Raw genomic sequence first — 15,074 nt, 5'->3', positions numbered from 1 at the left:
TGGTGCATTTGACTTGCATTCCTGGCAGAATTCCAAAATGTATTTTTTTTAAGTCTGTGAAGTGAAGCAGTGATCAAAATAACCCAGCATGGGCTCACTTAGAATAAATCCAAATAGGAGTCAGAATGCAGAGTGAAGCAGACTATTTTCTTTTTTGTTTTATCTTGTTTTTCTTTCCCATGGTTTCTCCCATTTGTTGCAAGATGACTAATTTGGAAATGTGTTTAATAGGAATGTATGTGTAAAGTCTATATCAGATAGCATGCCATCTTGGGGAGGGAAGGAGGAGTGGGAGAAAATTTCAAACTTATGGAATTGAATGTTGAAAACTAAAAATAAATAAATTAATAAATTTTTGGTGGGGGGAATAAACCCAAATAGTCTAACCTAATTTCAATTTTTTTGACAGAAGACTTGATGTAATTACTAATTTACTAGACCAGGAGCACTATAGATAATGAGTTTATCTAGATTTCAGTAGGATTTTCACCAGATTTCTGGTCTTTGCGCTTGGATTGTTCTTGCTTTAAAATGATAGCTCAGTTACAAGGAGTATTTTGTTTATTGTTAGCTATTTTTAAGTACAGAACCCTGGACAGAGGTATTGCTTGCTGGAGGCAAGAGAAAGGAATTGAACATCTTTAGTGATATTAAATAAATTAAATTATGGAATAATAGATTTAGAGTTGGAAGAGCCAAACAAAGTGTTCTAGTAAAATTCATTTCTAGTAGAATTCCCCCATTCATTTTACAAAAGAGAAAATTTAGGTCCAGTGAAGTTAAATGACCAGAGTAAGATATGTAGTAAATAGCACGTGGGGTTTGGAATAAATTCCTTTAAATCTCCATCCACCTTGAGCTATACTATTTTCCAGGAAATTAAATATATGATTTGGAGACACATTGATAAACATGGATGAGATAATTATAAGGCCACATAAAAATGATATAATAGATACAAATTCTCTGAATCTCTCTGCTTATAGATGGGATAAATGTGGGCTAGGTAATGATAGGTAGAAATAGTTTTGAAAGTGGTTGAAAAACTGTACTAAGATTAGTGACTAAGATGAATGTAAACAAGGAAGAACATTTTTAATGGATGTCATAAGACTCTGACCTTGATTTGCTCTGTTTGATATTTTTGTCAATTACTTGTAAAAAGATGTTTGCTAATTTGTGACACAAGGTTAGAAAAATACCTAATCTTTTTAAAAGACAATTAGGATAAAAAATATTGAAAGGATGGAACAAAAGACTAAAATTCAATTAGATGAAATTTAAAAGGAATAAGTATGAAATGTTACATTTACCTTCAAAAAGTATACTATATGAATATAAGATGGGGGAGACTTAAATAGACAGAAATTCACATAAAAAGATCTGGAGATTTTAGTAGAATAAAAGTTTAATGAATCACTTTTATTACATAGATGCCATAAAAACTTAAATGATATTAGGCTACATTTTCAACATATAATAAACAGGTAGGTGGTACAATAGACAGAGTGGATAGAGTACTAAATCTGGAGTCAGGAAGACCTGAGAAAAAAAATCAGATACCTACTAGCTGTATGATTCTAAGCAAGTTAATTAACCTCTTTCTGCCTCCGTTTCCTCATCCATAAAATGAGAATAATAATAGTATATACCACCCAGAGGGCTTGTGAGGATAAAATGTGATAACTGCAAAATGTTTTGTAAACCTTAAACCACCATATAAGTGCTAGCTCTTATTATTATTTCTAGAATGAAAGAAGTTAGAATTCTTCTGTGCCCTGCCATAAGATCACATCTGGAATATTTGTGTTCAGCCCTGGGCATCACAGTTTTGGAAACATACTAACAAACTACATCTCCATGTGTTGTTCGTGAGAGGAAGAGTTGAAGGAATTAGGGATTTTTAGCCTAGAAAAGCAAAGCCTCGGTGGTGAGCATAATGATGTTCTTCAAATATTTAAAGAGTGGTCATATGGCAGAAAACTTAGATTTATTATGTTTGACTACAGAGGTCAAAACAATAACCAAAGTTACAGGAAGTTACAGAGAGATAGATTTAACCTTAGTAAAAGAAAGAGGTCTTGAAAAATTAGAGCTGTCCAAAAATGAAATGTGCTGAATTCATAATGAATCATTCATCACTTGAGGTCATAGGATCATAGATAAAGAGCTAGAAGGGAAATTAAAGGTCATTGAATATAACCTTCTTCATTTAGATCTTCATGAAGAAATCAGATGACCATACTTTACGTATGTTATAGAGAAAATTTTGTCCTTCAAGCAAGAGTTGGAACAAATGACCTGTAAAGTCTTTCAGTGCTAAAATTTTTATAACTCTCCAATTAAAACTTGTAGGAAATGCCCAGAAAGTTTCGGAGAGCTTCCTCCTGAGTGCTCAGAATGTTTGATGAAATGGTTCTTGAGAATCTTCATGCTTTCCACATTTCAGACTTGGGGCACTGAACTAAGTCCACATAGATTTACCTCTTTGAGTGTTCATGCTTTCTATATAATTTCAGTAAATTCTGGGGACAGGGAACCAGACCTCACATGGCAATCGTAGTCAATAACAAATGAGAGGGCTTTGCCTCCCTACATGGTAGAGGGGAGATTGGGTTGAAGTACCAAGTAAGACCAATCCTTCATGGAAGTTTGACTGCCCTGTCTTATGGAAAGGGTGCCCCTGACTAGGTTCTCTGAACCCCTTCTTTGATATACCCTTTAGGTATAATTCACTAGGAAAGAACTTAACTAACTCAACTTAAATATCTTTATGAGCTTAAGGAATTCTTATAAACCTATTAGTTTTTCTCTCAACCATAAATAAGTGAAGTCTTTAGCACAGTGGTTTCATGGCAACCAGAAACACTGGCCCCAGAAGAATGATAGCTCACATTTATAGAACATTCTTTGAGTCTGATATCAAGGAGTGTCTGATCTGCATCAGGGGAGGACATTTCCACGTCACTTAAATCAGGGAGGCAGTGTGGTGCCATAAAAAGAGTAGTGTTCAAAACCCACCTCTACCGCTTACTATTTATGTGTCCTTGGGTAAGTCTGAACCTTCCTGAGCCTTAGTTTCCTCATCTGCATAGTGGGAATTTAGACCAGATCTCTAAGATCCCTTTCAGCTCTAAATGTATGAGATGTATAAAGTACTTTATCTACAACAGCCCTGGGAGTTAGGTGCTATTATTACTGATATTTCACATTGGAGAAAATTGAGGCAGATAGAGGTTACGTTCCTTGTCTGTGTCTGACTAGTAAGTGATTAGTTAGTGTCTGAGGCAGGAAGTGGACTAAGCTGTCCTGACACCAGGTCCAACAGTTTCTCCATTGTTTTATATTTGAGAAGTTAATAGGCAAGGAAGTCAATAAAAGGAAATAGAAGCGTCAGTAGCCTTCTGGGAAAATGACCAAAAGTCTTATGGATGAGAAAGCTCAACTCTGATTGTGTGCCCGGAATCCGTCGCAGAAAGTCAATGGAGTTACCAGGTGGGAGTGGAATAAAGTTACCTACTGATTCTGCACTTTCGTCTAACTGCTTCATGTTTTTGCCTTTTAAAAAATTTCCAGCACTTAGCACAGTGCTAAGTATATAGTAGGTGCTTAATAAATGCTTGTTGACTGACTAATTCTGTACTGGTAATTTTACAACTGGGCTGGGGAAGGGGGAGAGAAGAGGTAATTCTAGATAATAACTTTGTAACTTTGTGTTTATGTAACACTGTTATATTGTTACTGAGGCTTTTAACTGCTAGTAAACATTTGGAAACTTCTTGTTTGGATCTTTGAATAGAATAAGAGAAGATCCACTTAGACAGGAAACGTGATGATTGATATGAAAGAAAAAAAAATGTAGGAGAGGGATACATTTACTCACGTATCTACTAGGAAAAGCCCTAGCCTTTATTCAGAGCTTGTGTGATGGAGTCGCTTTGTAATATAATGTGTGCCCTTGGACCTGTGCAACAGAGTCCAGTGGGGACAGTGGGAACATTGCTGGGCTTCACAGTCAGGAGACCTGGGTTTGGATATCAGTTCTGCACCCTTGGATATGTCTTTTAACCTTCATGGACCAAAAGTTTCTAAAATATGGGAACTGAGGCCTTCATTTGAATCATCTCAAGGATGTTTTTCAACTTTAGGCCTATAAGCACTGATGCTATAAGCACTGAACTGAGAAGCATCAGGGTTCTAATCCAGCTCAGCCATTAGGTAGCTATGGGACCGTGGGCTTGTTATTTCCTGACTCTGGACCTCTGTTTCCCCATTTGTAAAATGATGTTTAGACCAGTTCAGCTTCGGCAACTGTATTAAAATATCTTCTATTTAAAGAGCACTTTGCTAGGCACTTAGGGAGACAAAATGATGGCCTCTAAGGTTCCTTCTACCTCTATGGTTCTATGACCCATAATTAATTTCAACATACAAAAATAAGAGAAAACACTACAGGAAGAACGATTTAAAAAGAAATGATTTTATAAACACTATTTTTAGTGTTTATTCCCCAGAAATTCCCCAGAAAGTAATTTAACAACTATGTTTATATAACAGCAATTAATATAAACTATATTTATATTTGTAAGCAATTAAACTTTTAATAATCCTAGGAGGTGAATTACTGCTTCTCCTTCCTCTGGTTTTATTTGTTTTTAACATAATTCCTTGCTTCTTAACCTCCCTATTTACTTATTTTACAATATATAATTATATATTAGTGTTATATTGTATAAAATACACACATATGCATACATATTTTCACATATATACGTGTGTATGTGTGTGTGTGTGTGGGGGGGGTAAGTGTAGATGGCCCTGGATGCAGTGGGAGATCTTGCCCTTTTTGTGTGTATTAGTCCTTCATTGCTGAAGAAGACCGTCCCATCAGAGAAATAATGACATGACTTGCACTTGATTGTTTTGAGTGAGGGAGGGTTGTGCAGGTCACCAGTCTCACTTCTCCTCCAGAGCCATCTGAATTCAGTAACCAGATATTCATCAGGATGACTGGAGATGACCCAGGATGAGGCAACTGGGGTTAAGTGACTTGCCCAAGGTCACACAGCTACTGAGTGTCAAGTATCTGAGGTGAGATTTGAACTCAGGTCCTCATGACTCCTGCACTGGTGCTCTATCCACTACACCACCTAGCTGCCCTGCCCTATTTAAGCTAAGGTCTTTAACAGATCTAGGTTTAACTGAGACAAGAACACCTAATCAGTGATTAAGGCTAGATAAGAAATGAGGTAGAGCTTTGCCTGGCTCTGATGGTTCCAGAGGAGAAAGTGAGGCTGGGGACTTTGCACAGCCCTCCCTCACTCAAATCCAGTTCACTTGCATATCATGACATTACCTTCCTGATATCAAAGAACAAAGGACAAACAGTAACCTCTGTGAGTAAAGAAGGAGCTGCTGCACTGGGGACCCAAGAGGAACTGGCCAACTGGGCAATACACCTTCTTTCCTTCCTTCCTTCCTTCCTTCCTTCCTTCCTTCCTTCCTTCCTTCCTTCCTTCCTTCCTTCCTTCCTTCCTTCCTTCCTTCCTTCCTTCCTTCCTTCCTTTCTCTCTCTCTGTCTCTGTTTCTCTGTCTCTCTCTTTCTCTCTGTCTCTCTGTCTCTCTCTCTCTCTTTCTCTCTCCTTTCCCTCCCTTCTCTTTCCTCTGTCCACATAGGGTATCATACCCTTACCTGGGGGTGCTCTACCCAAAGGAATGTAAATTTTGATCACTGAAACCTTGAAAGATATCTTGGCCTTTACCAGCTAGATTTTTTTCTTAAGGGCTCTGCCTTAAACCCAAATCATTCTGGTTCTCATTGATTAGCCAAGCTCCACTTGATCATTGTTTGGGCCCTGATTGGCTCAGAATGAATGTAAACAGCAATTGTTTCTGTTTTTTCCAGAAACCCTGAGGATCTTCCCTTCCCAGACTGATATTTTTTTTTTAAAAAACTAAGTTAAAGAGACCATTCTCTTACTCATTTCTTACCTAGCCTTAATTAATGAATGGGCATTGCTTCAGTCAAACTGAAACCTGTTAAAGACCTTATATTAAAAAGGCCAAGGTCTTCCACTGCATCCAAGGCCATCTCCAGTCATCCTGATCTATATCTTGCCATTGGACCCAGATTGCTCCTGAGGAGAGAGTAAGGCTGGTAACTTTGCACAGCCCTCCCTCATTTAAATACAATTCTCTTGTGTGTCATAGCATCACCTTCCTGATGTCATGGTCCTCTTCAAGAATGAAGGACAAACAGCAACGACTATATTATATGAATGCATACATACACACACACACATACATATATATGTATTTTTAAGCCTGTTTCTTTATGTTCAAAATGAAGATTGGTAGAGCTGATGCACTACCTAGTTTACAACTGTTGTGAGGGCCAAGAGAAAGAATGAATGTAGAGGCCATTGGAGAAAAGCACCATACTAATCAATGTGAGGCAGCTAGGTTTAAATCTGGCCTCAAACACTTACTAGCTATGTGATCCTAGGCAAGTCATTTAATGTTTGTCTGCCTCAGTTTCTCCAACTGCAAATAAAAAGGAGATAATACATCCCAGGTTTATAATGAGGATCAAACAAGATTTTCTGTATATATATATGTGTGTGTGTGTGTGTGTGTGTGTGTGTGTGTACACACACATATAAGTATATATCTGTGTATATACACATACATATATACACACATAAACACACACACATACATGTAAAACACAATGCCTGTAACGTAGTAGGTATTTAATAAATGCTTGTTTCCTTTCTTTCTTTCTTCCAATGGGAGATACAATTGTGTCATTACATCTCTGCTTTGGAAAAGCTTAAAGATGTGATATAGTAGAACTATTATAGGATTTAGAATCAGAGGGCCTGGATTCAAATCCCAGCTATTCCCTACTAGTTTTGTAACACTGAGAAAATTATTTTACTTCTCTTTTCAATTCTAGCCATGAAAGGGAAATACTATTTGCACCATCTACCTCACAGGGTCATACTTTGAAAAGATTAAAACATTATTGATATGAACTATTATAGTTATAATGTAAAATGAGTTATTATTAAAAATGTCACTTATTTCTCATAGTAAATCCATCTAAGAAACACTTTCTAGTAGGAGAGCCCCTGTATAAAGCTGTATAAAAAGGACTGATAAAATTTTAGAATATTTTACTGAACAGCAGAGTCCTTTGCAAACTGCTCTACATACAGTTCATTCTCCAGCATAGTCAGTTGCTTGATTCTGAAACTCTTGTGAACTTTGGCAAATAATTTCTAGATGTCATCGGATTATTATTCAGCCCAGAATTAACATTCCTTCCAGCAAAATAGAATAAACTAGTAACTGAATCTCTTGGTGCAAGAACCTGGGAATAGTGAAGTAAAGGCATGATAAAACATTCTAAGTGGTTTCCAAGGACAACAGTTCTACTAACCTGGCAAACTCAAATGGGTCAGAAATCTCATCATCTGACCTGTGAATGGACTTTGTAACTTGTATCCTCTCAGGGATCCTACGTGTCTAACATTTAAAAATACTTTTTGGTGATTAATGGGTTTTGTTACTTTGCCACACTCCTGCTGTGTGTGGATAGGATAGAATGAACTAGAAGCAATTAGTTGAAAAACTTAGTTGAGGGTTGGACAAAGGGGCAGGGGATGAGGGAATACTCTTTAGCATTCAGCCCCCAGAATTCCCACAGAATATACATTCATGCAGAAACAAAAATCAGATGAGACCTATAATGTTGTGTATACATGGAAATATCTTGCTCCAAGTATTAGAGAGACATTGATTTAATGGAGTTTTTAACAGTATGCATTTCTTTTGATTTCTCCCTATTTCTAAGGAAGGTAGCTAATTATAGGAGAGGGGCATCTCCAGTCATCCTTATCCGTATTTTGCCATTGGACCCAGATGACTCCTGAGGAGAAAGTGAGGCTGGTGACTACAACCCTGTCTCACTTAAGTCTAATTCACTTACAAGTCATGGCATCACCTTCCTGCTGTCATGGTCCTCTTTAAGAATGAAGGACAGACAATGACAACAAGTGTAAGAGGAAAAAAAAATAAAACCCTGAATTAAGAGTCAAAAGATCTAGATTCTCAGCAATGTGGTCTCAAAGAAGAGTATAGTGGGGAAAGTGCTAAAGTGAGAAGGCTTGGGTTTTCATGTGATTTTACCTTAGTTCTCTCACTTATCAAATGGAAGTAATATGTGCTTTCTTCTACCCAATAGTATTATTGTGAAGATGAAAGAATCCCAAAACTTCAGCCTTGAAACAGACATCAGAGATCATCTGATTCAACCCTTATCTGAACATCCTTGAGGAGTCACTTAGTCTTTGCAATAAAATCTCCAGGAATGGGGAACGCATTACCTCCTAAGACTGCTCATTGGTCTTTGGGATAACTCTAATTATTAGAAAAATTATCCTTACCTTTGACTGAAATCTTTCTTTCTACAACTCCCACCCATTGCTCCTAGTTCTAACTTCTGTGGTCAAGAAGTTTTGTTCTTAGGCCATATAATAATCTTTTATATAATTCACTATGGTTATCATGTGCCTCTAGATCTTTTCTCCTGGATAAACATCTTGTGATCCTTGTACTAATCCTCATTTAGCAACCTTCATGTGGCACCCAATACTGAATAAAGGATACTAGTTGTCATCAGTCAAGGACAGAGTTAAAAAGGGCTGTCAACTCCCTGATTTTGGTGGGTAAATGTTTTCATGTAGGCTAAGATTGCATTAACTTCGGTTTTTGGCTGCCATACTATTGGCTCACATAGAGCTATTGGTCTACTAAGTATTTTCACATGAATTATTACTTAATTATGCTTCCCTTCCCCATCTTGTACTTTTGAAGTTGACTTTTTGGACACGTATTAAAAAGCCTCAGAGATTATGTAATACAAGACACTGCAGTTCTTCAAGGATACATGTTTTCATCAGTGTAGATATAATTACATTCCTTCTACAGATGCAGATCATCACTCCTGCATACTTTAATTGAAGATTTTGTTAGTTTGGTGATGAAAATTTCATCACCTGTTATAAACCTATTGATGAGCCTCTATGTATTTGACTAGATTGTGTCTGGGATAATGGATTCATTCCATCGCTAAACCAAAAGTTAAAATTTTTACATCTAGGAAGGACCTGTCAAAACTTGGATTCCACTTGCATAGATATCAAAATTCAGGGTCATCTCCCTACAATTATGCAACATCAGAGTAGGACTTTAGGGGAAGCTAGTCTAAAACATATTCAAAGGGCTATGGAATGTTCCATATAAATACTGTTCATGTTGTCATTGGTAATATGCTATAATATTGCCCTATGAGTTGCATAAATATTTGATCTTTCTGAGTTTGTGGTCTTCAAACTAGGAGGTTATAACTGATTTTAAAAAGCTGAGGGTTTTTTTGCAGCAGGGAACTATTTGAGATCACTGAAAGTGCTGCATTTATCCATATGTCGTCCATCCCACTCTTTTCTTCCTATTTACTTTAAACACAGATTTTTGTCCATCTCCACTTGCATGTAACAGACGTCTATCTATAGATATAGATAGATATATGTGTATATGTATACTTTACATATATTATATATACAGTGATGAACTAAAACAATGGGGCAACTCATTTAACTACATGTCATAATCTGGGCAACATCCACCATTTAGCATTTACTACTTATACAAACATCATTTCACTCCATAAAGCAAAATGTAGCCATTGAAAAACATTTTATCTGCTGCCATCTTTTTTTCAAACTGGCGGATCAAATTATAAATCTAGTTTGGCAGGGAGTATCATCTCTTAGTAAGAACCCAAATTTAATGAAAATCAGTAGAGCCTAGCAAAAATTGGTTGATTTAAACATTGATTACATGCCTATTCCTGATAGGAGACTGGTCTTGATTGAAGCTGGGGGCTGTTCAAAGTTTAGATAGGGAACTGACTTTGCCCTCATGGACCTACAAGTCTAATAAGCAGATGAGACATAGATAACTATAACCCAAAGCATAATGTAAGTGATTAGAATGATGGAGAATATTGCTTGAGAGGTCGGGGAGGGTTAAATTTGTTGGGGAAGCTATCAGTGAAGCAGTGGAATATGGCTTGATTTTTAAAAGTAGGAACAAACCAAATAGAGAGACAAAAAATGAAAATCCCAGGGACCAAATTAAAACAGAAACTTCAATATTTTAAATTTTGTTTAAGTTTAAATCAAAATGCAGTAATCAAATTGAAGGTCTTAATGGGTCAAACCTCAAAGCCTGCTCTGGAAGAGATGGGTTTTGAAAAAGGGGTTAAGTTCTCACCTGTCTTCAGTTAGCCTCATTAGAATTGACCCTCTAGTTGAGAACACTATAAACGACATCCTCAATTGAGGGCTGGAAAGGGAAGAAAAGTATATTAGAAAGGCAACAAGCATTCACATTCTTTTCTTATTCTTTGTTCAAGTCTTTATCCCTTTATGGCCAGTCAACTCACAATAAACAAAAACAATTGAAAAGTTCTTGACTCAGATTAGGACTAATTTTTGACCAGTGGCAGGTAAAAATAGCTAAAAACTGCTGACCAAGGAGAAAACAAGATGTCCAGGCTGATCTTGGTTTCTAGATACCTGCTGCTAATATGAAAATCTAACCCAGAAGCATCCACATCAATAAGAGAAAAAATCATTTTTCCATGGCAATGAGTGACCAGAGATGTTTTAGAAAGGATCTCTGCATTGAGGAGGAAGTTGGAGTGGATGACCCCCCAAGTGTCCAGGCTTACTGAGGTGGTAACAGTGAAGTAGAGAAGCAGTGTGCTGCCATCTTGTCAATTCATCCTTTCTCCTACTGTTTCTTTATCTGTATGACTATCCTCTTCCTCATTCCTCCACTTTCTTGGCCCAGACTCTTAAATTGTCTCCTTCTATGAAGTCCCTTTTGTCTTTGACCTCTACATATTTTTCTGATTAGGTCTTATGCCTTCCAAATATGTTCTCTTTCTGGACCTGTTTATTGTCTTATATCATCAAAATGCTTCATCCCCATTACTGTATGATTCAGCTCAATTCAATTTGCTTGCAAGGCAATATCATATGGTGGACAGAACTCCAAGTTTAGAGTCAGAAGATACAGCTTTGAATTCCAGCTTCTTTACTTACTGTCTGTATAACCTTGGGCCAATCACATCTTTCTAATCCTCAGTGTAGAGGCCTAAGAAGGTTTAGAAGAGTTTGGATTAGGTAAAATCTAAGTTTTCTGTCAGTTCTGAAACCATGACCTATGATTTAATCATTCCTATTATTGAACCCAACAAATGTTTTTTCAGGCTATCTGCATTTTGGTTTTGTTTTGTTTTTTTAGTATCTTTTTATCTTCGTTTTGGTTTCTGCTGCCTCTGCACCCTAATTCATCCACTTTCCTAATCAGGAGTGAGATTTCTCCTCTTCTCTTGATCCAGAAAATAAAACAAAACACTTCAGGCCTAACTGGCAGGGTTTGCTCTGGCTCCGTGTACTCCTAACTGGTTAGAGGGCAATTATTAAGAAAGCACTGGCTGGATTCAACTGAAATCACTGGACATGAAAAGGACCTGTAATTTTGATTCAAAGGATAAGAACAGTGTATCAGTGTCCTCTAAGGGTTGAAATGTAGGATACTATGTCATAACTAATTGCTTCTTTCTGTCATAATTAATTGCTTCTTAAGCAATTTGAATTTGTCTCAGTCCCAACTTCTGTTATCAAACATGACTCTCTTTTCACAATTCATCTTTATGGAAATGTCCATAACTAACTTTGGGGGCACAGTGACATGCAATACTTTATAACTCACCCCTCACTCCCTGCAAATTAATTTACTGTGACACCTTTGCTAAATGAGCACATTATCTTGCCTAGATGAGGTAGGTATTAACTGAAGCAATCCCTTGAAAATCTCAGAAACATCAGTCTTAAAAGAAGTCCTCTTTGAGCTGACAAAACTATTCAGTGATGATACCCCAAAGAAATTTAAAGTTGGGTGTTTTTTTTAATTAATGGATCTTACTGGAATTGAAATCCAAACAAAGGAGAAGAAAAGAAAAGCATGTGGCTTTATTACTCAGCCTGATTTCTCCAGAGAACATGATGTCAGATACTAATAACTCATTTATAATTATCAAATAAAGCAAGTAGGAATGTCTCTCTCACCTTATGAATTTATGGGCCAGATGTTCCACAAAATAGTAAATTTCATTCCAGTGGTGAAGGACACTTCCTGATCTAGAAAAACAAAACAAAAATTGGTGAGGACACTCCATTTAAATGTTCAGCTTTACTGTTTTCTTTTCTATTGCAATTATTTTATATTTATTCCCTGGCACAAGTCTTCATTAGCCAGTCTCATTATTTGAAACTTAATGTTACCATAGATTTGAGACCTCATGAATGTGGGTCTTCCTCTCAATTGCAACCCATAAATACTAATTGCAAGGTTGGTCCTATAAATCCCCCTCCAGGAGTCCACCAGACATGTTGCAAGGCAAGTTTCTAGATCCCTTGACACTGAATGGATGAACATCATTTGAAACTGTTAAAAGTAACTAAAAACTTAATCCAAGAGGTCATCTTAAAAAATAAAACCGTATGAAGTATACTGTGCCTTTATTTTCAAATAGAAGATAATTTGTATTTTTTCTGAGGATTTTTCCAACAATTTGAATAACTGGCTTCTAGACTTTACAAAGTGCTCTCTTCAAAACTAGACACTGAGAAGGTCAGGCATGTAATAGCAGGTCCTTTTTTTTTTTCTTCAAAAAATAAAACTGAGTTTCTCAGACTCTCATAGCTTGCTGCTGGAATTGCTTGCTGAAACTGGCTCTTCTGACTCTTCTTCTCATGCTTCCCCTAACCAGCTGCCATGCCAGTCAGATCAGAAACCAATCCCTGGAGGAATTAACCCTTTTATGCCAGGAACTCATACGCTTAGATTGGTGGTTGCTTCCGTCACCCACTACCTCTGAGCCTCTTTCTAGACTTTTCCAGCCATTTCCTCACCATCTACCACTGTCTCCCTCTATGCGTTCCAGTTCTGGAACCATATTAAATCAACTCTCATTGCTACTGGAATTAGTGTATCAATGTACTGCCCTGTGATTCTACTTATTACTCCTATAAGTTTACAAACCAAAATATCCTTCCACTCGTCATCATGTACTGTCTCAGTAAACATATTATAATGTAATCTCTTTGGGGGTAGGTATCTATCTTCACTTTTGCATTTGTGGCCCTAGTGCTTAACATAATACTTCACATACAGGAGACGTAATAAATAATGCTTCATTCGTTTATTCATTCTGCATAGCTGTTTGTTCTTTAAGACTCTTTCTCTGGGAAGAAAGATGCTCATTTAAAATCATGCCTTTCCAGGATACCGAGAAAAATGCTGCTTACATGTCATAAGCAAGAGAGCATTTGACTAGCTGTGTTGCATCTATGTAGTAATAATCTTTAAAAAATTTCTAAATGTTAAAACATTATGATGACTGATGTAGATTATTGTGATTGCTAGGAAAATCAGGCCAGCCTTACAATGCAAGAGAAATTTTGGTTTCTAGGCTGCTCTGCCCTTTTCTGGCAGAAAAAAAATGTATCTTGCTGTTGTTCAGTTGCGTCAGACTGTCCATGACCCCATTTGGGGTTTTCTTGGCAAAGATAATGGAGTGGTTCATCATTTCTTTCTCCAGTTCATTTTACAGATGAAGAAACTGAGGCACATAGGGTGAAGTGACTTGCCCAGGGTCACATAACTAGTGAGTGGCTGAAAATGGATTTGAACTCAGGAAGAGAAATCTTCCTGGTAGCCAGCCTAGTGCTCTATCCCCTGAGCCACCTAGATGCCACAAAAAAGTACTAATACACCTAAAAAAACCTATTCATTATTTAGAAAAGAAATCATAGGTACATTAAAATGTGTGTAAGCACAGTTTAATTTTAATTAAGTGCAACCCTTTTTAGATTCTGTACCTCAGAATAAAATGAGTAACAGAGGTAACTAGCTCTAAGTGAATGCCTAACACAGCCTATCAAAGCAGGGATCAAGAATTCCCAGCAAAGTTGGAGAAACATTGGACCTTTGTGGAGACTGTTATCGGGGAACTAGGAAAAATGTCCTAGTAAAGACAGCTCTGAATTCTTAAAGTCATTGCCATTGGCACTTGGCAAAACTGTGAAAGAAGCAAAATCACTTTGATGACCCCCATGGCTCCTTCAGCTATAGCCACACCAGGTACCTATGCCTACATGCGGAGATTGTTTGGTCCCTACTTATTCCTGCCCAATCTCCATCCAAATTGTCCCATCCTGTGCTGTTTCCAGGCTCCTCTCTGAACTTTTTCTATCACGTTTCTGATGCCTCATCATCTTGAAAGATCACTCCACCCCTGGACTTCTTATAGTGAAGTATACTAGGTTCCTTAAGACCCTTCCTCTGACCAGCTGCTCCTAGAATCTCCATTTTAAGGAAAACACGGAAGCAGGTTGAGTGGGATAGGTTTAGTGAAGACTCCTCAGATTGTAATTTTTCTCCCAGGGGTGAGGTAAGGCCTAAAGGCTCAAGGTTACAATATTTTTAGAATAGAATAGTTCCATATAAGGATATAAAACTGTGTAGTGTATCAGGGTCTCAATGATTGGACAAAACTCACATAATTCCTCGATGTCTTCATTTCAAAAGGGATTGGTTAGATTTCGTGTCTAGAATGTAAGATCATATTCTCAGCTAATGAGGGTAACGGTCAGTGGGGGGAGGAGGGACTTGCGTTAGGGTCTATATAAATCACTGTCCTTTTCTTTGTCTTCGGCTTTCCTACTCCTACAGGTGAGCCCCGCTTCTCGAGAATCGAATAAATCACTTTTCTGTCATCACTTTGAGAGGCCTCTGAGTAATTGATTTATGTAGGGACCTGAGCCATCCCACACAAGGTGGTATCTTCCTTCCTCTACAGGCTGTACTCCTGACTTTCTGGACTTTCTCTACCATACTCCCACAGGAAGAGCTTTTCTGCTCCCACACCCTTC

The 15,074-nt window shown here is 37.4% G+C and overlaps 1 protein-coding gene across 4 annotated transcripts in view; it reads right to left on the bottom strand.

Moving 5' to 3' along the window:
- The window catches only part of ANTXR1 (ANTXR cell adhesion molecule 1), a 308,995-nt gene that overhangs the window by 263,866 nt on the left and 30,055 nt on the right, over window positions 1-15,074 (bottom strand). For all 4 annotated transcript variants that reach the window (XR_011972695.1, XR_011972694.1, XM_072635321.1 and 1 more), the window contains exons 2-3: window positions 12,207-12,278; window positions 10,342-10,413 (exon numbers count right to left, since the gene is read on the bottom strand). Coding sequence is in view for 2 of the 4 variants with exons in the window: in XM_072635321.1 (XP_072491422.1) it covers window positions 10,342-10,413; window positions 12,207-12,278 (144 nt within the window). In the remaining 2 variants the exon portion in view is untranslated. The remainder of the gene's footprint in view (window positions 1-10,341; window positions 10,414-12,206; window positions 12,279-15,074) is intronic.

This window comes from Notamacropus eugenii, chromosome 1 (assembly GCF_028372415.1).
Source record: "Notamacropus eugenii isolate mMacEug1 chromosome 1, mMacEug1.pri_v2, whole genome shotgun sequence".
In the NCBI taxonomy this organism is placed as follows: domain Eukaryota; kingdom Metazoa; phylum Chordata; class Mammalia; order Diprotodontia; family Macropodidae; genus Notamacropus; species Notamacropus eugenii.
The sequence above is the reverse complement of the archived record's forward strand: the minus strand, read 5'-3'. Positions and strand labels throughout refer to the sequence as shown.